Below are 27675 nucleotides of genomic sequence, written 5' to 3' on the forward strand. Positions count from 1 at the left end.
GATCTGATCTTTTGGCGGCAGTCTTATATCACTGATTTTCAGATATTTATGGAAAAATTAGCTTATTCAAAGACAAAAATTAAGCAAGTCCTCAAAACGGTAAAACTGTGAGAGTGCAGCTTTCAGTGAGAGACCTGGGACCTGTTTCAATTATGATCTTAGTCGATCTTAGTCATGTATGCGAATTATCTTAGTGTCATATTGTCGTGATTTTGGTACAATACATATTTGAATTTTGAATTGAATTTCAGCCGATATTATAAATGAAACACGATATTGAGGAATACGAACTTGTTTCCAGTTGTGACATTTATACAGAATGAGGATTATTGAAGATATGACTAAGAAGTCCTTAATGAAACGAGCGCCTGGCTTTAATTAAGTCAGTACTTTATCATTTAAGAAAACAATCGTAGGCCAACATCACAAATGAAACAACAAATACAAGCACTTGGTAAACAATGATGACTATCAAAATCAAGTGGCATCCTTTCCTGAATAGTCCCTCATGAGCATCCTGTTATATATTGTTCAAATCCTACATTTGTTAATGTTTATGTTAAATTATATGGTTTGAAGACAACAAGAAATTGAATTGTAGTGAATGTAGATATTTTGTGTTGATTTACTTGTGTGAAAAGGGATGCTGAAAAAAAAAGATTGGAAATCAAACGACGGAGCAATGAGATGTCATATTTAAGATTTGAACATGCAGTGGAAAATTGTTACAATATTGTAATAGTTTGAAGATGAAATGTGAAATGAACCACAGCAAACTAAATATATGCTAGAGTGCTTTTACAAATTAAGTACATGAACTTGGCCCTACCTAATGCAATAAATTTGTGGTGTATAGATGTAGGTGCACAATAGGATATAAAACATTTTCTACAACTGTTATGTCATGGCCGACAATGACAAACACTAACGTATCCAAAGATTGAACATATCCAAGAAGTAAACTCAGAATGATGGAACTACTGAGTGTTGATACGGTAGGTTAAATAACAACAACAACAATGATGATGATGATGACGACAACAACGACGATGACCATGATGATGATGATGATGGTGACGACGACAATGACGATGACAACAATGATGATGATAACTTTATTTTATGAAGATAACACATTAACTATGATTAAGGCACATCAGTTTCTTGTTAATAATGTGGTCATTCAATATATAGATAATACAAATATGGGAATTCAAAAATTATTTCAAAATAATCATCAATTATTACACATTGTTATAAGGAATAACTACATCTGAAATCTAGATATTCTGCTTAAGGCGTACCAATTATGCAGAAATGTAGCAACACTTCTTCTTTTTAGTTGATTTCCATTGAATTATTTGTTTGAAATGGCTAAGATAAGATGGTAGTATGTCATGCGACATATACTGATATTTCATCAGCGTATATCGATAAATAGCGCAATATATTGTTTAAGAATAAAAGTTAATGGCAATTCATTTTGTCTACATGTTTATTTATCATTGTTTCAAGCTCTGTTTTGATGTCCTCAGAAAAATAATGAAAAATGCATTGATTTGTCCTTGCAGACTTTGACTTTAATGTCCAAAAATAAATATAATGATGGCCATAATGAATGAAAAGGTTGCTATAATAATTTACGATATACAAAGCTTCTATTTAGTACACATTGGCTTAAATATAAGCTTTCATAGGCAGGAACTGTTAATGAGTATTCATAATAAACAATATATATATTTAATAGATTCATAAGTAAATATATCGATATAATGGTGCTACATGTCGATATCTTCTATTCCATATCGGAATATATATCGTTTTTATCAATAATATCGCACGTTCCTACATGTAAACAATTCCATCAACTAGTATATCACATAAGTACTTCTTCCTGTTTCTATTGTAACAATTCCTACAGAATTATCATATAAACTCAGAAATCAAACAGAAAGTGTCAACTAAGGAAAAGAATGAACTTGTTATGTGAAACAATGTTTATTCCTTGAAGAAAAAATAGCAACTTTTACTTCAAATGAGAAAAAAAAGTGATAGCCAGTTTCAAATCCTGGTTTTGGGAACAAAGTTTAGCTGACTTGAAGATCTCCTTGAGTCCATTTCCATCCTTAGATACTGTTATGGTCACATAATATAGCTACTTGCATGAATTTGTGAATTTGTTTTCGAAACAATGGCCTGATTGACTCTGAAACAGTATACTGGACATGAGGTGATAGTCTGTACACTTTAAGCTGCACCAGTGTTACATTGATGTTGCTTTTTGTCATTATAATAAATCATATTTGGCCAAAAAAAAAAAATTGTTTGTTTAGGGTAATCTTCCCAAAATTTCTAGGTAGGATAGGTAGGGATTTTTTTTTTATTATTATTTTTTTTTTCTTCAAAATCTGTCTTAAGTTCAGAGTGTTTTCTTGCACATGGCAGTCTTTCCTACATTACTGTCATTGCCTGACTTTGTTTTATCATATAAACAATAATTCTGATTAAAATCTGCATTTATCCGCCCTTACAGATATTTTTTTTGTTCAGAAACGGAAAAAAATAGTTAGGGTCGGCGCATTTTTATAGGTAGGGTCGGATTACCCGAAACAGACATATTTTTTTTAGGCCTTACCATAGTTATGAACATATGAGAAAACAACAACATAGTGCAGTATACTACAGGATAGAAGGTCATAAACTACTCGGTCATAACGCATGTCAAGTCAGACCTAATGATTGATCATTGTTTTCTTCCGATGAATCACTAATATTGTGTTTAGATTCTACAGCTGTGGAAGTAAGTGTCCTTGTTGGTTGTTTCAGAGGATGGTCGACGTAATTCCAGCAGCGGAGACTGATGACATTCCGTCCACACTGCTCGGTGAGACGTGGGACCTGCCCTTCCAGGAGGAGGACTTACAACTGGTATGTATTAACCTTCTTTCACAGGGAAAGTGGGTTATAATTATAACTGTGTGAGATGTTCGTGTGTGTGTGTGTGTATACGTTCACATTGATGGGATACATGTATGCATTTACATTGATGTGTGGTATTCATGTGTACATTCATATGTATGTGTGGAATGCATGTATTCATTCATATTAATATGTATTATGCATGTGTACATTGCATTCATGTGTGTTATGTTTGTGTACATTCACATTGTGAGATGCATGTGTACATTCACATTGATGTGTGGGACACATGTGTACATTCACATTATGAGATGCATGTGTACATTCACATTGATGTGTGGGATGCATGTGTACATTCACATTGATGTGTGGGACACATGTGTACATTCACATTGATGTGTGGGATGCATGTCTACATTCACATTGATATGTGGGATACATGTGAACATTCACATTGATGTGTGGGATACATGTGTACATTTACATTGATGTGTCGGATGCATGTGTACATTCACATTGATGTGTGGAATGCATGTGTATATTCACATTGATGTGTGAAATGCATGTGTACATTGGTATATCCTCAGGTGTCCAGAGACGGTGCCTTCTGTCAAGGGATGTTCTGTTAAGCAGCATTTTAGTCATAAATGCGATACCTGTAAAAGATATATAAAAGTTTGATGTAATTGAAATTTAGAAAACATTTACTTATAGTACAATATTGAAGAGCTAGATGACTGGCTACAATCACAGGAAAAATGTGTACTTGAAATTTTGGGTGCCAAGCTAGCAAACTTATTAACTTGTGTGCTCAAACTGAAGGAAAGAAAACAATTCACTTTTTTTTGTATTCAAAGCAAAAAAAGTTAACTTATAAAAGTGGTGGGATGGAAGTATTGATCCCACAAAACGCAATTAATTTATGGAAATTTATTAGGCGCTCACTGCACGAGTGTCAGGTACACATTTTGTATATTGCATAATTGATGATTTTTTAGTGGATGGAATGATGAACTACAACTTCGAGCATGATCACAACGCATTTTTTTGTCAATATGAACATTTAATTCCTTAAAACGAATTACTGCAGCTGCGATGTGATTCTCAACTGTTTTTCTATGTTTGCATTCTATTCATGTGTGCATTATCGTAACGTTTGCAGTGAATACTAAATGTCCATTTTGCTAACAAGTAACCTCCCCTTTTCCAGCATGATTCCGACCCGTCTGTGATTGTTGTAAACGAGCCAGAGTTTTTGGCCGACCTCATCAGCGAACGACTCCACAGTTTCGAGAACAATGAAAGCAAACCAGAACAGCAACAATACCAATGCAGAAAATTCTTCAAGAAAATGCGAATGGAAGCAAATGAGAGACTGTTGTCTGATTCAGACTCGTCCAGAATGTCGCTCTCAGATCGGGATTCTGACAGCGAGGGGTGTTATCATGTACTCAGGGAGGCCCAAAAACTAAGAAAAAAGTTCATACGAAAAAGGAGAGGTTAGTAATTACTTTAGGATCGGTTCTCATTTTTTAAGCTTTCATGCAAAATGAACGCTTGGCCATTGTTGTTTTTTAAATCTGTGAAACACGCTAGCCTGCTTGAAAACCATTTAATTAAATTAAATTTTCCCCTTTGGTTACATGTTTTTCTTTGACTTACAATTGTTGTAATAATTTCCTGTTTACCAAGAAGATTATTGAGATATTTTCATTCATGTTTTACATATGCATGACCCAGGTAAGTGAGTGGGAAACTCCGCCTTAAGATGCCCTGAAAGGTCAACCAGTGCATGCAAAATGTATGCACATTTTATCATACAGAAAATCAAGTGCAAATGTAAATTAAAATATACAAATCATTTGTGTGCAATCAATATTTCCATCCCACCCACTTAATTTAATTTTTTTGCTTGTTAATTTTTTGAGGATTTTAAAATGAATGATAAACAAAAGCACTGCATCCAGCTGATGAACATCAAGGGGAACAACCCAACAAATATTTTCAGCAAAGATATTCGACTTCATCATTTTATGCAGGTATTGTCATTTTGAACATAAGAATATTGCTATCAATTTCCCAGTCAAATCCAGCATAGAGTTTCACTTAAGCTGCCAACAACCACGACTGGAAGGCTATGGCATGACTTAAGACATTTTTTCAATTAAAAGTAGGTAAAAAAAAATTAGAATCACAGTCATGTATTTCACACATGTGTAGTTAGGTGTATAACTAAGATTTAATAACTATTTGGTTGAACTATGAAAAACAATACTTACAACTCCAATGTACAATAAAATGCATGTGAGTCATCTGCGTTCTCCTGTTTTCCTTATGAAAGACATGGGTATACCTGGAAGACAATAGTAAAGACAATAGTAAAGAGTAAAAGAGGACATTTATTCTATCAATAAACAGCCCTTCAATTGGTGTATGGATGTTAAGGCCCATCCCAGATATGACAAAGACGGTACATCCTCGGTTATTGCAACGTACGGTGCGGATTGGAAGGTTGTATGGTCCACTAATCCAGATTTTTGGAGTCCCTGATTTGCGCAATGTAGTCCACCAATCTGGGTCTTCCAGTATCGCTGATTTGCGCCCATACATGCCATATCCCCGGCGGGGGGAAAAATCCCCCTGAATTTTCAGCCTTTTGAACAAATCCCCCTGAATGGTCTCCAGAAAATATGGCATGTATGTGCGCCATATTGTTCATTAATCTTGGCCATAATCTTCTTTCCTTCTGGGCCCTTTGATCTGCCAATAGGGGCCATTACATCAAGAACCCATGGAGGAATTTCATACATAGGGGATATTTAATCAGTAGTATTGCACCGTTTTTAATCATCTATTTGTTACAAAATCATTCCTAGGCCTCTTGATTTAACGGTCCTCTGAGCGTAACATGGGGCCTCATCTGGGATGGGCTATATCATCTGACATTCCTTCATATTTTGAAAACAAGAGAACTAATCTTTAAGTCTAATGCTTTGTCCTGTTGCATGAAAAAACAAAGGCTATTCAAAATGGTACAGACAGAATTACTTCAAGCACATCAAGGGAGATCATAATTTGATCATGACAAGGGGAATAAACCTGTCAAGTTTATATAATTATGTTAAAAGTAAGTAAAAATATGTTTATCAAGGTAATTTGGCTTAAACAACGTACAATTACTATAACGAATTCGGATTGACGCAAAATCACCACATATGTTCAATGTTGAATATCTAAAAGTATACCTAAAATAATATGAGATATGTTGCCGTGTTCATAATAATGAAGTTTTGGTCTAAGGGAAGTAACTCGTGAAATTGACCTTACAGTACAGGTTGTTTCCCTTCTTACTCAAAGTTTGGCAAGGTGACCTATTTTTAAGTATTTTACCATTTATCATATGCAGTCGTCATTTGAATACTTCAATTTTATTTTGATAATAGATATTATAAAGTGACCACGAACGTTTCATAAAACATCTAGGTTTTGGGGGGAAATCTGTTTATGGGAAAAAGTCTGGTCCAAACATGTGCGTTTTGTAGGTAACCGAATCTCAACCAAAACATCTTTATTCTTACGCGTGACCGACATCAAAATCTCCAGATAAAGGCATTTTATCTGAATAAAAACTGTCTTTTTTGCGTGTAATTAATAATTTCATTACCTTTATCGATATATGTATTGTTAGTGCTTAAAAACCGGTCAACTGAGCTGAAAACAACACAGAACTATTTTGTGACCCGTCTTACTTCCGTTTACATGAATGGCGCAAGAATTGAAATCGTTGTGTTGAAAATGGCCACGAGTGATACAAAACTTAAGGCTAACAGCTTAGATCTTCTTCTCCAGGCTGGTAAGAGTATTGTCACTGTGAGATTTATTGAAAAATATATTCCTTTATTAATAATTGTGTATAATCAAAAGGAATTGTTCGTTTATTCGCCGTGAAATTACTTAAAACCTTCAACAGCAGAACCAGGAAGTGATCGTTACAAAACGACAATCGCTTCCTGTTGTTGTTACCAACGTATTTATTTTTGCCATTTTTGGCATATTCTATAACTTTAAACTGTTGAATAATGCGATAAATGGTTAAAGTAATATCAAAGCAAACAAAACGAGAATTGAACCTGTGTTTTCGTTCCGATTTTTTAAATAATCATGAACGCCACCTGAGGAATAATTCCACGTGTTGTGACATTTTGGGAAAACTGAAACGTTTCCGGTCTTCGGAATTTATTTTCAGATTGACACAATTTTAACAAACATTCGTTTATAATATCACAATGATAGTTTATTCATACTTCTGATCATTAATTTCAAACGAGCAGTGTCAAGTTTTAATAAAAAATATTTATAACTTATTTTCTTCAACAATTTTTTTGTCTGTACAGTAGAATGTGTTAACAGGCTGCAATCTGAATCTGCTGGCATCATTGAAGGAGTTATGTACTCATAGAATATGGGTTACCCCTTTGTCCTAGGGCAATTCTTAAAGTTATGCATTTCTGTGATTATTTATTCTGGAGTGCATATTGGTGCATTCATGTTTTACCCTACATTTATCTAATGAAGCTAGTGACAAATTAAAAATAAATTGTTTTCTTTTCCCCAAATGTCGGTAGTAAGGGAGGAGTATCCCCTCCTTAAAGTGATTTATTTTTTATTTTTAACTGAGCAGCTCGACATACATTTACTGTTTTGACATATGAATTCTTGCAGTACTTGATGACCAATCACAATATGAAAATGAAAAACAAGACAGACTCTCGCACATTTTTAATGTTGTTTTTTTCTTCCATTTTTCAGACATACAATTTCATATCATTATTGTTTTCAAAGAAATCAGGGTTCGAATTTAGCACTCGCACACTCGCAAGCCAAAATTGAAAAATGCGAGTTGAATTTAAAGACACTCGCAAACATTTGCGAGTTCAAATTTTGCAGAAAATATGCAATCCTCGAAATAGATATGAACATAATCAGTGATCAATTCCTGCACAATAGATATAAAACTAATTTTAGAAACGCCTACCTTCGTTTTCCGATAATCACGCAGAAATTGATGACGTAGATTAACGTTATGTGCACAGGCAGGTTCTCGTTACTATGTGGCAGGTACTCGTTACTATGTATTCTTGTAGACTGATCTTTTGTTTCCATTTTTGGCGGCGATATTTAGCGATAATCGTATTGAGGCACAGTCTGTATAATGATGTCAAGCTAAAGGATAAGTTTTTTTACGGATGTTGATTTTAAAATCTCCGACGGCTGATGGCGATGATCAATCAGTTAAAAAAAAAGAAGCCAAAATGAAATAATCCGTCCGTTAAAACTGTTTCGATGTGGAAGAGAGGTTGAAAATTAAATATTGACCCTCAACACAGATGACGAAAGGAACGTTTTCAAAATATTTTGCACAGACCAATACTGGCCTGATCAGACTTCCTCAGTTCATACTGTCAGTGTTACATGTATGATGATATCGTTTATTGTACAATTACATGATCATTCATTAAAACAATTACACTATACCTTAAACCATTGTTTTCCATACAATATATACTTTTTCCTAGCAAACACAAAGGTTTGCCTTAAAAAATGCGAGAGAGTGTCTGGTTTTGGGAGTAGAAAATTTAAGCACTCTCAAAAATTTGCGAGTATCAAAAAAAGTGAAATTCGAACCCTGGGAATGCCAACTACCATGTATGAAAAATAATTTGTAAACAGTAGCTGCCAAACGAAATATACATGTTTCAATTCTCATGGTATTCAAGGGAATTTACTCCAAATGTCAAGAAGTTAAGGATGCATACAACCACTGTGGGTCAACACTATTGTAACTTCATTGCACTCTAGTTACACCGAGACCTTTCTCATCTTAAAGCCTTTACGCTATTGCAAAAGGTTTAGACACAGAATAAAAAATAGAAATATGAATTGGTGTACCACAGTGCTACTTTTGTTCATATTCATTTCATTTATCCATTCATTTTTCTTATTCGTTATTTCATCATTCATTTATTTAGATTGTTTTAATATGGCTTTATGTTGCCCAAGCATAAACATATATATAGTATATCAAAGTTTTATTTTTGTGAAAAGCAGCAAGAAGAAGTCTTTATAGTCTTCGCATTTTCATGTTACAAAAGGATATTTCTCTGTAAAATGTTAATACTCAAATTATTATATGATAAAAATGTATAACAGGATAAGACTTCAACATAATTTATTCATTGACATAATTTTGATATGGCTTATGATCATGACATGATATCTATGAAAGTGTCAGGGTTTTAAAAACGTTCGGCAATATTTGTTTACGATGCAAATTACGTCAAACAATATAAGCATCCTGTTAAAATGATAGTTGTCAAAAGGCTTCATATGTGATGGATATTTTGACTTGGATATCAGTTTTACAATTCTGTCCTCCTTTCTTTGAAGATACAGCAGACAGTTTTAAATCTACCGGCACTGTCCAACTTGCAACATGTTTTCGCATACACTGTTAATTATTTTCATTGACTTTAAGGCAATATGTATATATAAGTTGTATATATGCAGGGGTCGACACTAACCATTTTTCCAAGGGATCCCGAAGGGACACCAACATTTGAAATCAGGTGTCCCTTCCTGAAATTAGGAGTCCCTTCCATTTTTTTCATTACTTAACCTGTTTTAATACTAAATCTAACATGCACATACAGTGTCTTTTAAACACCATATTATACATGTTTTCAACAGCATGTAATGACAAGTTAATAGTACAGTGTCAGACATATGAACCTCTGGCGATGGCAAGAGGAAGATATGGGTCTCCTAGTCAGTAGATTGGGTTCAAAAGCGGTAGAATGTCTAAGTCCCTTTTGTTTTCAGTCAAAAACAAAGATGGATACAATGTAAACAAAAACTTGATGGTTGGTACTATTTTTAGATTTTCGTAAAATACGCATTAAATAAGTCATGGTTCAAGGTCTTGTCATATGTCAGTGCTTTTGATTAAGAAACAGTTGGACTATTGCATCTGGCTTGTGAAAACTCAAGTTTATATTAAGTAGAGCTGCTGATCAATCAATCAGACTGCCCAACAGGTGTAGTGCATACTGGAAGAGCAGACGACCGAAAAATTGTGTATGTTAATTTTTGCGCCAAAATGTTGTAAAATTTTATACATTGATTGCATTAATAAAATTTTGGGAATTTTATTTCTATGTTGTTTCGATCAAAGCATAAAACAAAAAATGTTGAATAGTATGATTCCGGTATTTGTGCCGTAAATGTTTGTGTAACAACTCGAAGGGTGCATCATTAAGTCATCAAGGTTAGTAGTGTTGGCATCTTTTTTGGGCGGTTCTGACACATAAGCAAACTAATTGAACATAATTATTGTACCGATAATAACAGTCTGTCACCTCTAACCTTGTTGATAATGTAAACAACAAAATGGAAGTGTTAACCCGCATGCGCACTGTGAAATGACCTGTTAATTTATAGATTCATGACGTAACTATAGTCAAAAAGTCAGCCACACTTTCGCTTAAGTGTGTGCAACGTATTAAAAATACTATCATTTTTTGCATGCACTTTTAAGAAATTTAGGGGGACCTTAATTTATGTAATAAATAAAAGAAACGCTATTTATTTATTGATGTTTAGCTTTTATCGGTCAAAATTTAAGTGTCCCGACGGAATACCGGACTTTGAAGTTTGGTGTCCCTCCCGAAAAATTGTTGTCCTCGGGATCCCGGGACCCCGTTAGTGTCGAACACTGTATATATGCTTTATAATTTGACTTTTTAATATGTTGCTTTGTCCTAAATGTTTGTTTTTTAAATTGAACTTTACTAAAATGTGAAATTCAGATCTATCTTCATTTTTTAGCTTGTCTGTTATTGGAAGGAAAAAAATTGGGTGTTGTCAATAGTGTTTTAGCGGAATAGCCAGATTTTAAAAGGGACGGGGTGCTACAAAAGAGGGATAGGGTGCTTACTAGGGAGAAAAGGGCTCATGATCTAGCTATGATGATTACAAACATTATGAATTTGACAGAAAATGGTAAGAATTGTGTTGAATTAAAGTCATTTTAGGTTTCAATTGCCAAACATGTAAAGTCAGTGTGTAATTTTAATCATTTTTTGAACAAAATTTAATAAATTTAACAATATATGGCCAAGTATTGACCATCTTAAAGTTCAATAGTTAGCTACCAATTGTCATGTGATCATGTAAAATAAAACTATAATAATTCGAACAGGTGGATGTTCGAGAACTGGCCATAAGTTGAGGTCTGGGCTTTGTCCTAACTATTCCTTCTATTTTCATATATAATATATTGATGATGGAGCAAAGCCTAAAAAGTTGTGGACTCAAACACCATACACGCGTCATTTCCAGTCCCAAATATGCAAATTATGCGCAAAACCATTTGATTACCAGATCATTCTTTTACGCATTTTCTCGGAGAGCATGTTCCAAATTAAACGAACCATTGCTAGGTGTAGAAAATTTTGCAATTTGAAAAAAATTACAATAACAGATGAAAGGAAATTTGATAAGGTGTGAAAAACTGATTATCACTGTTTACCAATATTACATCATGGAGCATTTGAGAAAATGATGGTGAGAATTTTATTGTGAGAAATGTAAATGAGTAATAAACATATGATTAAACCCCTGCCTTAATGGTCCAAATAATTTTACATGGCAAACTCTGAAATATACTGATGTTATGATTGAACAGTTCTAAGTGACAGGTGCCTAAATTATTCATCCTTGAATTTGGGAAACTTAAATCTGACTAATGCCATAATATGCACTGTAATGTTCCAATATTGCTTGTTTAGAAATGTGTTTTTTTGTAAAAAAAAACACACACACAAATTTGCTATTTATTCACTGTTTATTGTTTTTTTCTTTAATATATTCACATTTAGTATACAACAGCCATTTCCATAACTCATTGCATAATTGGTGTCAAAGTAAACAATAGGTATGATGACTTCAAACTTTGAAAATACATTGTAAGACATTTCATAATTGACTAAAATGGAAACATTGGTCTTTCCAAATATTGGATCACTGGAGGTTTTAGCTCAGTCCCCGGCATCCATCAGTGATTGTAGTTTTACTGTAATATCCATGCGAACAAATGGTCAAACAAAGTATCCAGGTCAAGCCTTTTTGTCACTAGGCTTTTTGGGATAGATAACTTGCAAACATGCATTCTTTCTGAGTTCTATAATGATCTGCTTTGGAAAAAGAATGAACCAAGGACATGGGAATAGTAGAGGTTAATAATCATGATGTTTACAAGTTCCAATGCCTTGTGGAAGACATCCTCACGAATGTACAAGTTCCAGTTCCTTGTGGAAGACACCCTCAGGAATGTACAAGTTCCAGTTCCTTGTGGAAGACGTCCTCATAAATGTACAAATTCCATTGCCTTGTGGAAGATGTCCTCATGAATATACAAGTTCCGGTGCCTCGTGGAAGAAGTATTCATGGAAAGTTCTCTTGTGAATGTACAAGTTCCAGTGCCTTGTGGAAGATGTCCTCATGAATATACAAGTTCCAGTGCATTGTGGAAGATGTCCTCATGAATATACAAGTTCCAGTGCCTTGTGGAAGATGTCCTCATGAATATACAAGTTCCAGTGCCTTGTTGAAGACACCCTCATGAATGTACAAATTTCAGTGCCTCATGGAAGACGTCCTCATAAATATACATGTTCCAGTGGCTCTTGGAAGACGTCCTCATGAATGTACAAGTTCCAGTGCCTCGTGGAAGAAGTCTTCATGGAAAGTTCTCTCGTGAAATGAACCAAGGACATGGGAATAGTAGAGGTTAATAATCATGATGTTTACAAGTTCCAGTGCCTTGTGGAAGATGTCCACATGAATATACAAGTTTCAGTGCCTTGAGGAAGACGTCCTCATGAATGTACAAGTTCCAGTGCCTCGTGGAAGATCTCTTCATGACATGGGAATAGTAGAGGTTAATAATCAGATGTTTACAAGTTCCAGTGCCTTGTGGAAGATGTCCTCATGAATATACAAGTTCCAGTGCCTTGAGGAAGACGTCCTCATGAATGTATAAGTTCCAGTGCCTTGTGGAAGACGTCCTCATGAATGTACAAGTTCCAGTGCCTCGTGGAAGATCTCTTCATGAATGTAGAAATTCCAGTGCCTTGTGGAAGATGTTTTCATGGAAAGTGCCCTCATGAATGAACAAGTTCCAGTGCCTTGTGGAAAGTGCCCGCATGGATGTACAAGTTCCAGTGCTTTCTTGACACTGGTGTACAAGCACATACATTGTCACTTGAAAACCTGCACACATAGAACAGCCACACATAGCCTGTAGGAGGCCATCTGTAAGAGGCCATCTGCAGGTCAAAAGGGGATGGCCTTTTGTGTTTCCGCCTCATTACTCTTAAAGCTTCCCTCTCACAGATTGAATGTTTTGACATTTTTTTATTTTTTTTTGTCTTTGAACAAATTTTGCGAAAAATGCATGGAAACCAGTTATATAAGACTGCTGACAAAAAAATAGAGTAACATTAGAGTAACAGTTTAAGCCATAAAACATAAATTTTCTAACGGAAATATGAAAATTTGCGATCTGATATTTTGTTAGCTATCTTTTATCATTGGTTTGCAGATATTTACGCAAAAATTTGCTCTTTCCAAATAAAAAAATAATAATGTAAAAACGGTATATCTGTGAAAGTGCAGCTTTAAGTTCTCAATGTTCAAAAAAATATTTTGAATATTCACCACACTTTCCTGCAGAGCAAATTATTCAGCCATTAAACATCAAGATCAAGGCTACAACCACTGTTTCGTTACTGATCTTTAAGTCTGAGATGACTTGAAAGATATCAATGTTTTGCTTAACTTGACCTTGACCTTTTTTCAAATAATTTTATTGTTACTGAAATGAAATAATGTTGACAATCATTCTTCTCAGAGTTGCCTAATGTTGAAGATATTGTTAGGCAGTAGCCATTGATCGTTCAAAATCATAAACTATAAATATTGTTAGCTAAGAAGATTTCCACCTCTTTGTTCGCCTCCATCTTTGCTGTTGTAGTTCCATAATTGTGACAATTGATTATCATGTGTTCTACTTTTTCCAGAGGCTGGATTTCTAAGAACTGCTACGCTTTTCTTGGAAATATCAGAAATTTTTATTTCCTTATAGCAACTCTATCTTCTGATTGGTTGATTGCTTCAGCTGCTGTGGCCACTATTGGTGACATATTGTAGCGATTCTGCAGCTTTCTTGGAACAATCAATAGCTGATAGCCTGATGCTATTAAATGTTATCAAACTTTACAACTATTCAAATAAACTTATATACATTCAAGTGGTGTTATAGATATGATATTGGATATTTTATTTTATAATTTGATTGATATATTTGTCAACTTTCGTCAGATATGATGTGGATTACTAGTGGATATAGTCTGCAGTTAAAAAAAATGGTAAAATGGTAACTCAATAATTTTGACAAAACCTATGAAATTATTTAAGAGGAGTGTTTCTGAGTATTTTTTATCAAACTGCTCATTTTCCCATATTTAACTGGCAAAAACACTACTGATAACCTAAAAAAATCAGAGATGTGAACACTATAAAACTTAAATCAATGTATGGGAAGAAGCCAGTAATGTCGTTTTAACCTTACAAAATAAAGTTTTTGGGGTTATATTAGAGTGAGACGTTCTGTGAGATTTGTCCCCACTAGAAGGTATTATGTGGTGAAGAACTTCCATAATATTGGGAACAAATGTTCAACACAATGAGATAGTGTTAATGCTCAATTTAGGTTTGACAGAGTTATGACCCCTTTCAACTTGGAATTTGCCAAAGATATGGTGTTCGGACAATGACTCCTGAAATGGTTGACATATTTAAATAATTTTTCTAAGAGGAGTTTAACAACCAAATATAGGTCAAGTTTGACTATGAATAAAAACTACCAATTTTTTACAGAATTATATTACTTTTTCAGCTTAAGATTTGCCAGAAATACAGTGTCTTGACAATGACTTATGACAGGGTTGGCAGAGTTAAATAATGGGTGATTCACATTTTTAAAATCGTAAATTGTTTGTCACGATCAACTTAGGTTACACACAACCGGTTTTTGATGGAGTAAATGCTTCTTTTTATTTTAAAATTTGCCAAATGATTTTACACCCAGACTTTGTAAGAAGTGGTGAAATCTTAAATCCTGAAGAAACACACTTAATCACATGCTGTCATCTTTTCTGTCTATCTTTAAAAGCATTTTTGATAATTTCTGGGAAATTTCGAATTCCCAATTTCAGTAATAATGATGTTAAAAAATCCCATCAGAAAGGTACTTGCCCTGTTCCCGAAATGGTGAGGGAAAAAACACTGCTGATATACACTTGTCCTTGCAAAACACGTCAAATTTGGCATCCCTTCATAGTCCTGGTGTAAAATTCAACACGTCAAATTTGGCATCCCTTCATAGTCCTGGTGTAAAATTCAGTCCAAAACAAATACTCCTGCTTTACTTTTCTCTGTGTTCAGTTGTGAAAAAAATAAAAGTATTCATCTGTTTAAGAATGTTAAAAAGCTGCAAATTTTCAATAATAGCTTCACGGGGCTTTTTTAGCTGCTGTTTGTAATTTTTATGTGATATGCAATTAATGGTACAAAATGAATCATTCATCAATAATCTCTTTCAAAATTGTTACCAACTGTGCTTGAACATTTTTCACAGGAATGGGTCACTCCATGCCTTTATTCCCACTTTGGGATAAAACACCTTAGACATTTTGGGAACATTTTCATCATGAAATACCCCATTTTGAGAAAAAGTAATTGCTTTACATAAAAAAGAGGAATGTTTTACAGTTAAAAGAACAAGCTTTTCTGTCTTCTGCAAATGAGGAACTTATTTAAATATTAATTTCTTTTCCCTTTGAATAGACCTGAAGTGGCTGAAATACCAATCTGTGTGAGTATAAATATCTATTGTAATAAATCATGACAGTAAATATTGCAAACTGATCTCCGAATGTAATGATAAAAACAATGATTTTTGAAATAAAATATCCACAAAAATGTATCGCACAATGCATTTTGAATGAACCATTACAAATAAAGAGACTTCCATATTTAAAAAATAAATTAATATTTTGATGTTTTTTTTTCTCCAGTTTGGGATAAAAATCATATATTTTGCTAGGGGAATGGGTTCAATCCCTTGGGAACTATAGAAAAAGGCCTGGACTCACCAAAAAAGGTCCTGTGCCAAAGAACAGCATTGTCGCATTATATTATTTTATGCATGTCGCAAAATTCTTAAAAAACTGTTTTACCTTGCAAAGGATAATTATAAGAAACTGAAGTTATCATGTAAGAAATGCCAATTTTGTCAAGGTTGTGTCGCTAGAAAAGGGGAGGTCAAGCTAAACATGGTTGGATGATTTGCAAATCAAAGTTGCTTCCCTTGATTGTCTCCTACAACAAAATAAAGGGAAATAACAATGCAATTAAAAATATTGGTAAACAGCGGTTATCTCCCTTTGTCACTTGTGTTCAAGCAAAACCTTTAAAAGAAATGACAAAGGGAGGTAATTGCAGATATTTGTACTTGGCAACTGAGTAACCAGTGACCCTGTTTCTGGGAAGTCCCATTGCAATTATTAAGGCTGCAATTATATTTCTTTTAAGGAAGTTTTCTGAAAGTGTTGAAGCCTTGAGGGTTTTAATTTCTGTTTTTAAGATATCTTGTTTGAGGTCTGTGTTTATGTCCAGAAAACAGGAAATAATTTCCCTGCAGTTATTATCTTTAATACTCAAAAGACAACTATCATTTACAATTTTAAATATATGATTTCTTTCTTCTTGTTTTGTTGTTAACTTGATATTTGTCAGACTAAAAAAGCATACTTGCCATGTTTTTGGAGAGTGACCATTCCAGGGGATTTGTTAAAGAAGGCTTAAAATTCAGGGGGATTTTGGTAGTATTGAGGGGCATTTTTTAGCAGGTCTAAGTTGGCGAAATAGCAAAATAATTTCTGATGCTTGTAAGAAAAAATGTATTAACATGTATTTACTGCTATGAAACCTTTACCTTTTTGATCATAAAGTATTTTATAAAACATCATATTCTTATGATACACTGTCATATCACTTGCAAAACAAAATATATCATAGGAAAAATATGTTTTCCCCCAAAGTCTATTAAAAGATACTGCTTACAATCAACAATGATGACTTTCAGACAGAAAGAGAATGGAATAATTATTATTAATTTCTTACACTTCCTTATTAATTTCTTACACTTCCAAAATAGTAATATTTGTTGGCTTTTGATGATTTTTACAAATTAATTAATCACTTTTTGTAAATATTCAATGTAATTCATGAAGACATCTCAGTTGTGGAGTTGTTTGTTTACATTTAGTTCTATCACATACTGTGGTTTCAATTGTCAAAGTGTAATTAAAAAATTCTGAAAAAAATAAATAATTAATTCCGGGGTATTTTTATCCCCCGCCGGGAGACCGGAGGAAGGATAGAAATTCCTGGGGATTTTTCTGTCCACCAGGGGATAAGGCATATATGAAAAAATTGCTTCGTTCTTAAAAGTTGTTATTGTTTGACATTACTAGGTATTGATTTGAAAATAAATCACTTCAGGTGTATATTGAAATATCAAGGGTATATTTTGTTTGCGCTCAGATAAGTATGTTTACACGTCAGTCTGCCCGCCTACGTAAACAGGAACTCCAGGTTGAAATGCTCATCTCGGGTTGTTTCGTAGCTGATAACTTAAATCCAGGAATCGATGAAGTTTAAATTTCAAATACTCATTAAAACTGGCAGAATCTTAATTATTTTTAAGCAGAGTACGAAATTTTTAAATATAAACAGTATACATGTTTTTTGTAGTACTTATAATATTAACACGAATACTTTGATTGCAGTCTTTTCACACGAGTTACAAATTCAGTCATCGAAATAAGTCTTTGGAATGAACAAGCCCGATTCATGTACTATGGCTTGGTATTAAATTTTGGAACAAGCTGTGCTGTATAAAACTCAGAATTTGAGCATTTTACCAGTGCAGGGCTTGCAGGCCTGTGCTAATTTCAACAGCTACAAATTAGTAAAGTGTGTAACTATGTTTCAATGAGTTTCTTAGCAGACACTAACAACTCCTCTTACACTCAAAAATTGAACACAAGAATTGTACGAATTTGGGATTGTAGCATTCTTCGGGAGCCACTAGAAAAGATTTCCTCTATATTTGGTGACAACTGCCTTGAGTGGTGTGTTGTTTTGGCATGTAAGGAGTTTCAAATTCAAATTGCTGGCAAACTGCTTTGGATATGCCAAGAGTGTGTATGCACTATCTTCCCACTCACTTTATCTTCTTGTTCCTGTAAATGTCAGCCGCTGTTTTTGGTACATGGGAACAGGATGATAGATAAAGAAATAAATATTTAAAAAAAGAAATTTCCGCATTTTTTAAGCTCCTAAATAAAATGTTACGCCATGTGTTATAAACATAATTGTTGGCATCAATGTTACTTATATAAATAACAGAGTGATATATCTTTAGTCTATCTTCAGTCTAGTAAACAATACTTCAAAAAATGCAAAAACATCAAAATATAGAAAAGAGTATAAAATGCTCTGCTCTTTTGCTCATTGCAAATTCATATTGCTCATTGAGAAGAATTTCAATACAAAATTCTCGATCAATTTTTATATTTTCTTCTTAAGATTTCATTGTTATTTGGAATACGTATATAAGACTTTGGCAATATTGCTTGGCGTCTTTCTTCATACATCGTTTTATTGGCTCTATTCTGCATTATTTTACGGCTACATGACATTTGAAACACATTGTTTCCATGGCAATGGAGACAGAATGGGAAATTTAAACAGACTCATGTATCTTTCTGTACTTAACTTACCTTTTTTTATGTCAAACTATTTTGGAATCTCTAACCGCTTGATATTCAGTATAATACATTCAATGTCATTCCTGCTGTATCAAGCTTCTCTATTCTATGTACTAAGTTAGTACATGCTCGTTTGTAGATTTGTAAATATTTATGCAAATGTTATCAAAGATGAGTTGATAGATGGCAGCTCATTTCAAAATTCAAAAGATAGATCAGTTTTGCACCGGCAAACCTGTTTTTCAACCTCGGCAAGCAGGATACAGGATATAAATATAGGAAATGAATGTGAAGTTTAACTACCTGTATGCAAGGTAGACTACTGATTAGCCTAGCGTAACCTTATACGGCTAAATTTCGTGTCTCGTATAAAACTTAGTCAACCTGCAATTTAGCTGTGATAGATGATCGTCCATAATGAGATTGTGGTGAAAACATTTGAATGTATATACATCTTAAGGCACTCCTATGCAATTGTTTTAAATTGCATTTTTTGTGATAAAAAAAAGCACTTCTCATCAAGCTTGAAATGAACCAGGCTTGTTAAAAAATAAATCTGAGCTTGTTGAAGAAAATGGTAGAATTACAGCCAGAACTCCAGATAAGGTTCCCGGTCAAAAAGTAATTTACACCTTAGGTGTTTTTTCAAAGAGTATTAATTTTCAAAGTTATTTTTGATAACCTGGATCCGCTGTTGTTTTTTGTTTAAAATAACGTCTTTTGGTGCCAAATTGTCAGTATTCTCAATCTTGCTTACATTCCATTTGACAGCCACCTTTAATGATTATCATAAGATATTACAGCTTTCTTCACAATCATTGTAAAATATATATAATTTTGAACTAAGCACAGCATAGTTACCATAACTACAAATTTATAAACTTAATACCTCATGCAATGATAGGCACTTTGCATGATGAGAAAGTCATTTTGACTAATTGAAATGAGTTTTAATATACAAAGTTTTGAAACTGAATGCTTTTTTCGTAATTTTTAGTTTATGAATAAACTCCGGGTTTTGAAACATCCATGAAGCTAAAACAAATGGTTAAAGTCTTTGATGGTATTTGATGGATAACGTTGGTTTTGCTTGATTGGACCATTAATGATTTGATTTGCATTTTCTTCGCCACATTGACAGTAACACGCGATTCATTATTAAAAACTCAACAGCTCTAATGAGACTTGCACTTTACATTGTTATTAGAAAAACGGATGTATGTAATAAATGTAAAACGTGATTGCAAAAACTTGAAAAGCCATTGTAATACATGTCATTTAATTTCCGGTTTGATATTTATTTGTTCCATAGGTTTCGTATTAGTTTCGTTTACATATAGGCAGTGCTGGGTTTTATGACAACTCTTAAGTTTATTGACAAGCCCTCATGTTATATGTTAATAAGAGGGAGGTTTAGTATCTCTCCAGAAGTTAGTCATTTGTAATATAACACTAAGTAGCACTTGTTTTTATATAAAAGCAGCTAAAATAAGGAAGCCCTCAAATATAATTGTATTGTTAAATTTTACTTTGTCTGCAGTGATAACATGCAAAAAATGGCGGTTGTAACTTTAAAAAACTTGATTTGGATAAAATCCAGGCTCTGGTTACTCTGTCTTAAATATTTGTTGAGTTATCTCCCTTGGACAAATGCTGAAAATGGACATTTGATGGCATCCCTTTGTAGAAGTTTTATTATTTTGAACCAAAATGTGATCTAATTTCTTTTTTCTGTACAAACTTAAAAAATTGTGGTTGGTTGATTGGAATTGGAATAAGGCCTATTAATTTTATTCTTTTTTATGATTGGATGTTTTGAATAAGGCTCTAGAAAAATTTGGCAATGATCTAAAAATTGCTAAGGTAAGGTGGGGCAAAGTTTTATGGGATTTTTTAAAGTCCAGTCAAAACAGCAAAGCAAGTCATGAATGCCTACCATGACATTTGGGTATATTGCGTATTTACTAATTAATACTTCATGATTTCAATTGTAATCATCAAAAATGAGTTTCAACAACAACTGAAATTGAAAAATTGGAAGAAAAAATTCAAGGGTCAAGCGGTTTGCCAGGTACATATAGGATTGGGTTGCCCTAAACAAAGGTATTATTTTTTAAGCCTATGTTTATTATGATAATCATAATCATAATAATGATTTTAATATAATGTTTCTTTGTGTAAAACATCCCATATTGGAAGTGGTCAGTGCCCTTTTAATTGCACTGAGGATGAATAACAGATGTTTATGTCCTGCTGCAATATGCAGATGTCTTACAGCTGGTTATTTTATGATTATTAATTATCGCCATTACTGAACATTTTACAAATCTGTTCATATATTGTCCTGTAAGCAAATAAATAGCTTTATTAAAAACACAAATTTGATATTAAAGTCATAGAAATTCTTAACACTTTGTCTTTCTTGTTTACTTAGATCTACGCAAATAGTTTGCTCTGTGCGAACTCTGCTTGCTTAAACCTTTAAGTACGAAGCTTGCAACCTATCTTAATTATCCTATTTTTCAAATTTCGGTAATTAGGAATGATAGACGAAAGTTTTCACTGCCAGCACAGTAGTTAATCTTTAAGATGGGGCATATTTGTTAAAGCAATGCAAGTTACTGAAGCTAACGTAGTTGACCCATATACTCACTGAAGTGGTCATATGAATATATGAAATACCAAATACTGCACTGATTGTATGAGCTGCAGTGTAGGTAAGTGATCAACTTGCGAGTCTTTGTTAAAAAGTGAAAACGTCTTACTTTGCTTGCCCTTACCAGAAACAGTTAAATCTTTGTGAAGATCTTAAACGTGATTAGGTAGTTTTTGTCAGCTAAAAGAAACTACGTTGAGAGTTAAAAGTTGTTTTTCTCACTTTTCTTACTTTTATCTATAATTAACCTACCTTTATATTCTTCACTCGCCAACAGCTTTAAATATAATTGTTCACATAATTTGCATAATTTATATTCATGTATATTACTGATATATCACTTTTTCAACAATATTATAACACCAGAAGGTTACACAACACTTAAATCGCTAACAACAAATATTTGCAAATTGTTTAACATACAAGGGTATTATGATGACTTGTACCCTGTGAGTTGATTACAACATCTACATAATTATGATAACCGTTTTCTTGAAAAAATGTTAAAATGTCCTTCACAATTTTCTTACAATGAGAGTTTATTTTCTCTACGAAGTATCTTTTCATGGCTGACATCTATTTCAAAGAGCCAAATGTACTCTATTGATCTGTAGAGTGGAGAGCTTAAAATGAGGTTGACACCTTTCTCAAAGTAAGACAATGTACTTGGTCAATAGAGAGTCTAGCTAAAAATGAGGTTGACATATTTTCTAGAAAGAGACAATATACTATTGGTCAGTAGAGTGGAGAGCTGAAAATATGGTTAACACATATTTTAAAGAGAGACAATATACTATTGGTCAGTAGAGAGGCTAGCTAAAACTGAGTTTGACACATATTCTAAAGAGACAATATATTATTGGTCAGTAGAGAGGCTAGCTAAAACTGAGTTTGACACATATTCTATTAAGAGAAATATACTATTGGTCAGTAGAGAGGCTAGCTAAAACTGAGTTTGACACATTCTAAAAAGAGACAATATTTTATTGGTCAGTAGAGAGGCTAGCTAAAACTGAGTTTGACACATATTCTAAAAAGAGAAATATACTATTGGTCAGTAGAGAGGCAAGCTAAAACTGAGTTTGACACATATTCTAAAAAGAGACAATATTTTATTGGTCAGTAGAGAGGCTAGCTAAAACTGAGTTTGACACATATTCTAAAAAGAGAAATATACTATTGGTCAGTAGAGAGGCTAGCTAAAACTGAGTTTGACACATTCTAAAAAGAGACAATATTTTATTGGTCAGTAGAGAGGCTAGCTAAAACTGAGTTTGACACATATTCTAAAAAGAGAAATATACTATTGGTCAGTAGAGAGGCAAGCTAAAACTGAGTTTGACACATATTCTAAAAAGAGACAATATTTTATTGGTCAGTAGAGAGGCTAGCTAAAACTGAGTTTGACACATATTCTAAAAAGAGAAATATATACTATTGGTCAGTAGAGAGGCTAGCTAAAACTGAGTTTGACACATATTCTAAAAAGAGACAATATATTATTGGTCAGTAGAGAGGCTAGCTCAAACTGAGTTTGACACATATTCTATTAAGAGAAATATACTATTGGTCAGTAGAGAGGCTAGCTAAAACTGAGTTTGACACATATTCTAAAAAGAGACAATATACTTTTGATCAGTAGAGAGGCTACTTCAAAATGAGTTTGACACATATTCTTAAGAGAGGCTATGTATACTGTCAGTAGAGGTAGTTTAAAATGAGGTTGACACATTTTCTAAACAAGACACTATACTGTTGGTCAGTTACAGTCAGTAGAGAGTCTAGCTCAGAATGAGGATGACACATATTCTAAAGATACACAATTAACTATTGGTCAGTAGAGTCTAGCTAAAACTGCTAAAGAGAGGCAATATACTATTGGTCAGTAGAGTGTCAAGCTCAAAATGAGGTTGGCATCTGTTCTAAACAGAGACTATATATACACATAACTATTGGGCAGTAGAGAGGCTAGCTCACAGTGAGGCTACTGTGTAACTCGTGATCTACCTATGCAGTAGTTAACTCAGGTGGCATTTTCACACTTGGTGGCTCGACAGTGAAGTGACAATGTTCCAGCTCAGTTCCTCACGGAACACTTCCTATGTTTGAGCACGCCTATTGTTACCAGTTACAACATGTCGTCGCTTATCAAGCTAGCTCAACGACACCTTGAGACATTTAAATCTTTTGCAGTGGTAGAGCTGGTGTAGATTTTCTGTTCAGTGTATTGTTAATATTGGTGTATGAATATCTATCAAGATTCAAGATTATTGTAGATAAATGTGGGAAGTATTTGAATGACAGTTTACTTCTGGTCTCCAGTCTAGGTGGAAGTTCACCGATTTATCGCTTGCAATTACTTATTACATTGCCTGTGTTGTTAAGCGCTATCTATTGGATTTTTTTCATTGAATTAATTTGAATGGATCTTTAATATTGCAATGCAATATATCTGGTGTTGATCAGCGACATCATTTATAATAAGCAATTTGCAGAAGCACAGTGGGCTCTTAAAAAATGAAATTGTGATCTGTTATCGGAAAAATACATTGTCTAGTGTGTTGGTTCGTACACTTGACAAATAAGGAGTGCTGTGAGTTTCTGTATAAAAAAGAGGGAGAGACATCAATTTTAATGATGAACCAATATTATGCATCTTTTAAGATGTTCACTCAGCTAGGAAATTAAGTGACATGATAATGATGATGGGATGATAAGCATCTTTTCAGACTTTGGAGTACTGGTAGATGTAGTTAAATGTTTATGAAAAACCTGTGTGGTTCGTCAGTGAAGGTAGATCCTGGATATTACCTGCCCGCGATGCCCGTGCCAGCGCCGATGAAGATGGAGCAAGCCTTCCACGCAGGGCCCCCGTACCTACACCACCCACACGCCCTCCATTTTCCATTTCTCATGCCGCGCCCTTTCCTGCCCCTGGGGCTCCAGCACCTACCTCTCCACCATCCACCGACGCCTATACCCCACCGCTTAGCCCTCCCTCAGAGACCAGTTGAGCCTTACAAACCAATGGTGAAACTGGAAGAGGATGTGCCAATTTTGGACTTGTCTGTGAAGAGAACAAAAGTGCGAAGAAATAGTGATATGGAAGAAAGTCATGACATGGTGGTGGCTCAGCCTGACCTCGAGGAAGGGGCAGCAGAACAAGGTCTTGACCTGTCATGTCCAGATAAACAGAATGGCGGAAAAACATTCAAAAAAGCTTTGCTCAATAGATATCATAGTAAGTTCAAATTATGAGGTAAACTAGATGGTTTTCAACAGGATTTTTAAAACACTATTGATTTATAATTAAAACACTATTGATTTATAATGATAGCCTCAAGCTCGTCTCTTGATTTATAATTTTTTTTTTTTTTATTGGAGATGTTTGTTGACGAGTATAACTAATGGAAAAGTAGATATATTTAAGATCTTGCTGATAGGCAATTTAACAAAGGTTAATGACATGATAGGCAATTTAACAAAGGTTAATGACATGATTTTAGGGAAACTAAAGTTCTTAGATGTGCAAGTACACTATCTTACTGTAAATATAATGTGGAGGGTTTTTTAAATGTTTATTTAAAGAAAATACTATGAAAATAATGTTAAATAAAAATGTTTTATAATAAGATTTATTATATGCTTTTTGGAGATTTATAAATGTTTCGGAAAATTTAAAAGATGTCATTAAATTTGGCATGCTTTTCTGATAAAGTAAAAAATCTGTCATTTTTTTTTATTCCTTTAAGGTATATAATTAACAGTAAAAACGTTGTTGTCTTTTTATCTAATCTGGCAATGTATTATACTTAGTAAGCACCAAATGCTATATTTCATGATCGTCTTAGCCAAAAGGGAAATATTTACTTTTTGTGATCACAAGGAAAAAACAAACAATAAATCTCTGTATATAATTTTATTATGTATATATTTTTTTATTGCGTATGAACAAATTTCAGTACATGTAAGATTAAAGATGACAGACTTTGTATTAGTCAGTTAATTAAAACTTATGTTTTGTTTGCAGAAAACATCATTTTATCATTTAAACTCATAATGAATCAAATTGCACAATTGTGTGCATGTTTGTAAAAATAATTAACAATTCACAATAGAATTGGGCAGTAGCATTGTTTTGTCATTTGCTTTGTTTAATAAAGTTAACTAATCGCTTCAAATCATGGTTAGCTCAAAAAACCCTATCCGTTTGCCTCGAGTGACTTTTATACAAATCTAAGCGTAATACTTGATATTACATTGTCTTTGTTATCGCGTTTAGAAACAATGTACTTCAGAAAAAAACCTCCTTGAATTTGTTTCCTCATAAAAATTTCATTTCCTGTTGTTTTGAAGTGGTACGCAATGTTATCAGGGATTACAGTTTCCATTGAACAATGTAGAATTGCACGATCACTATACACCACGCATTTCCTCTTTATTTTTTTCGGAAGTTTATTTTATTAGCGGCAATATAATAGTCTACTTTTTGCGACCAGATGACAAATTCATGAAAATGGATCTGCTCTATTCAAACTTCAATAGATGTCCCACGCATGACGGCTCCTGAATATCCTGTTTTGAGTATTTTAAATTCAGGTGATTTATTGATATGGAGCATTTATGGGAAGAATTAACATCTATTATATTTGGGTGTAATACAGTCGTAATGGTACTGCCTTCCACCCACAGTTTGTAACCCGAGACGTTGTGTAAATAACCTTTTTATTTGATATAAGGATAAGATTCCTATGTCAGTAATTTAAGTACATTAAGGCTCCCTAAAAATAAGTTTTTTCAAAGTCTCAATGTTAAGTTGCTAACATTAAATTTCCTTATATTTTCTTTTCGGTTGACATAATTATTCTATCCTATTAAAAATGAATGATATGTTACAGCTGCATGATGTGGATTTTGTATATGCATAACTCTTTCTGTTTTTATAGACAAAATAGACCAGACACCTTATATTAATTGCATATGAGAAAAATAATGAATCACTTTCTATTTGCGGATGAAGGATTACAGCTGTTGACACTGAAGTGACCATAAAAACTGGGCGACACATGACTATGTTGGTTTTAAATCGTTTTTCTTTTACATGTTTAAAATGAATAGTATGATATTTTACTTTTGAAATCCTTCTTCTAAAACATCATATAAGAATATAACTAATTTATGATTGTAAGAATGGTTTGGAAGATCATTGCATGTAAGAAGGTTTCATTTAATACCAAATACTTAAATGATAATCTCTGAAAATTTAAAATATGTTAAAAAAACACCACCTCCATTAATAAGATCATGTTACATTTTCTTGAAAAATGTGAATGTAATTAACTTGAATATTGATAAACAAAAATATTCTGGCTCTATTAAATTTCTCTAGAAGCTGTGAACTTTTATCTCTTATTCAATTAAACACAAAGTCATACAACATATATTCAGCAGATATTAAGCAAATATTAATCACATGAAGTTGAAAAAATGGCTAACATCATTTATTTATTTTAAAAGCAATATTTATGTTTTCTTAAACAGTTTTAAGTCAAAATGTCATTTTTATTAAAAAAAATTGAATACTGAACTGTATAACAAATATATTCTATGGTTACTTGAGTCAACAAGATACAAATTTATTTTCTTGAATATTTAAATATTTCTAAAAGAGATACATCATCACAGTGCACTTAATATGTTTGTTTTAAGATTCTGAAAACAATGCATTTAATTCAGAATTGAGAGCTAATTTAAGGTCTTATGTAAAGGAATGTTGAAAATATTGTTTTTTGCGTAGTTAGGTGCATCAAAAACAAATGGAAGTACCTTGAAATGAATAAAAATGACAATTTTAAGAAGATCAAGGCCCCTTTACCTTGTTTTTTTGGCATGAAACCCTCATATTCATACAAACAGTCAGCCCTTGCTATTTATAAGGATTGACAGTTAGAACCCCTGATATTTAATATATCTATTATTCTACTTAAAGTCCCTTTAAAAAGTTAAAATACAATTACAGAATAATATTATCAGCCTGCTTGAAAAAAACAACAACAACAAAAAACAAGGAACAATTACTTAGATCATTTTACTATTTAATTTCTTATTTTGTTCGGAATTGTTTTCTGGTAGATGAAATAGTGG

The 27675-nt window shown here is 33.3% G+C and overlaps 1 protein-coding gene across 6 annotated transcripts in view; it reads left to right on the top strand.

Moving 5' to 3' along the window:
* Positions 1–27675, top strand: part of LOC128229417 (ETS translocation variant 5-like) — an 82030-nt gene that overhangs the window by 19217 nt on the left and 35138 nt on the right. For 3 of the 6 annotated variants that reach the window (XM_052941332.1, XM_052941333.1, XM_052941334.1), the window contains 2 exons: positions 2827–2928; positions 4130–4418. In XM_052941332.1, the coding sequence (XP_052797292.1) occupies positions 2827–2928; positions 4130–4418 (391 nt within the window). Of the gene's footprint in view, positions 1–542; positions 996–2826; positions 2929–4129; positions 4419–23650; positions 24773–27675 lie in introns of those variants that run through there. The other 3 variants (XM_052941331.1, XM_052941329.1, XM_052941330.1) reach the window with 3 other exon arrangements.

Source organism: Mya arenaria, chromosome 3 (assembly GCF_026914265.1).
Source record: "Mya arenaria isolate MELC-2E11 chromosome 3, ASM2691426v1".
Classification (NCBI taxonomy): Eukaryota; Metazoa; Mollusca; class Bivalvia; order Myida; family Myidae; genus Mya; species Mya arenaria.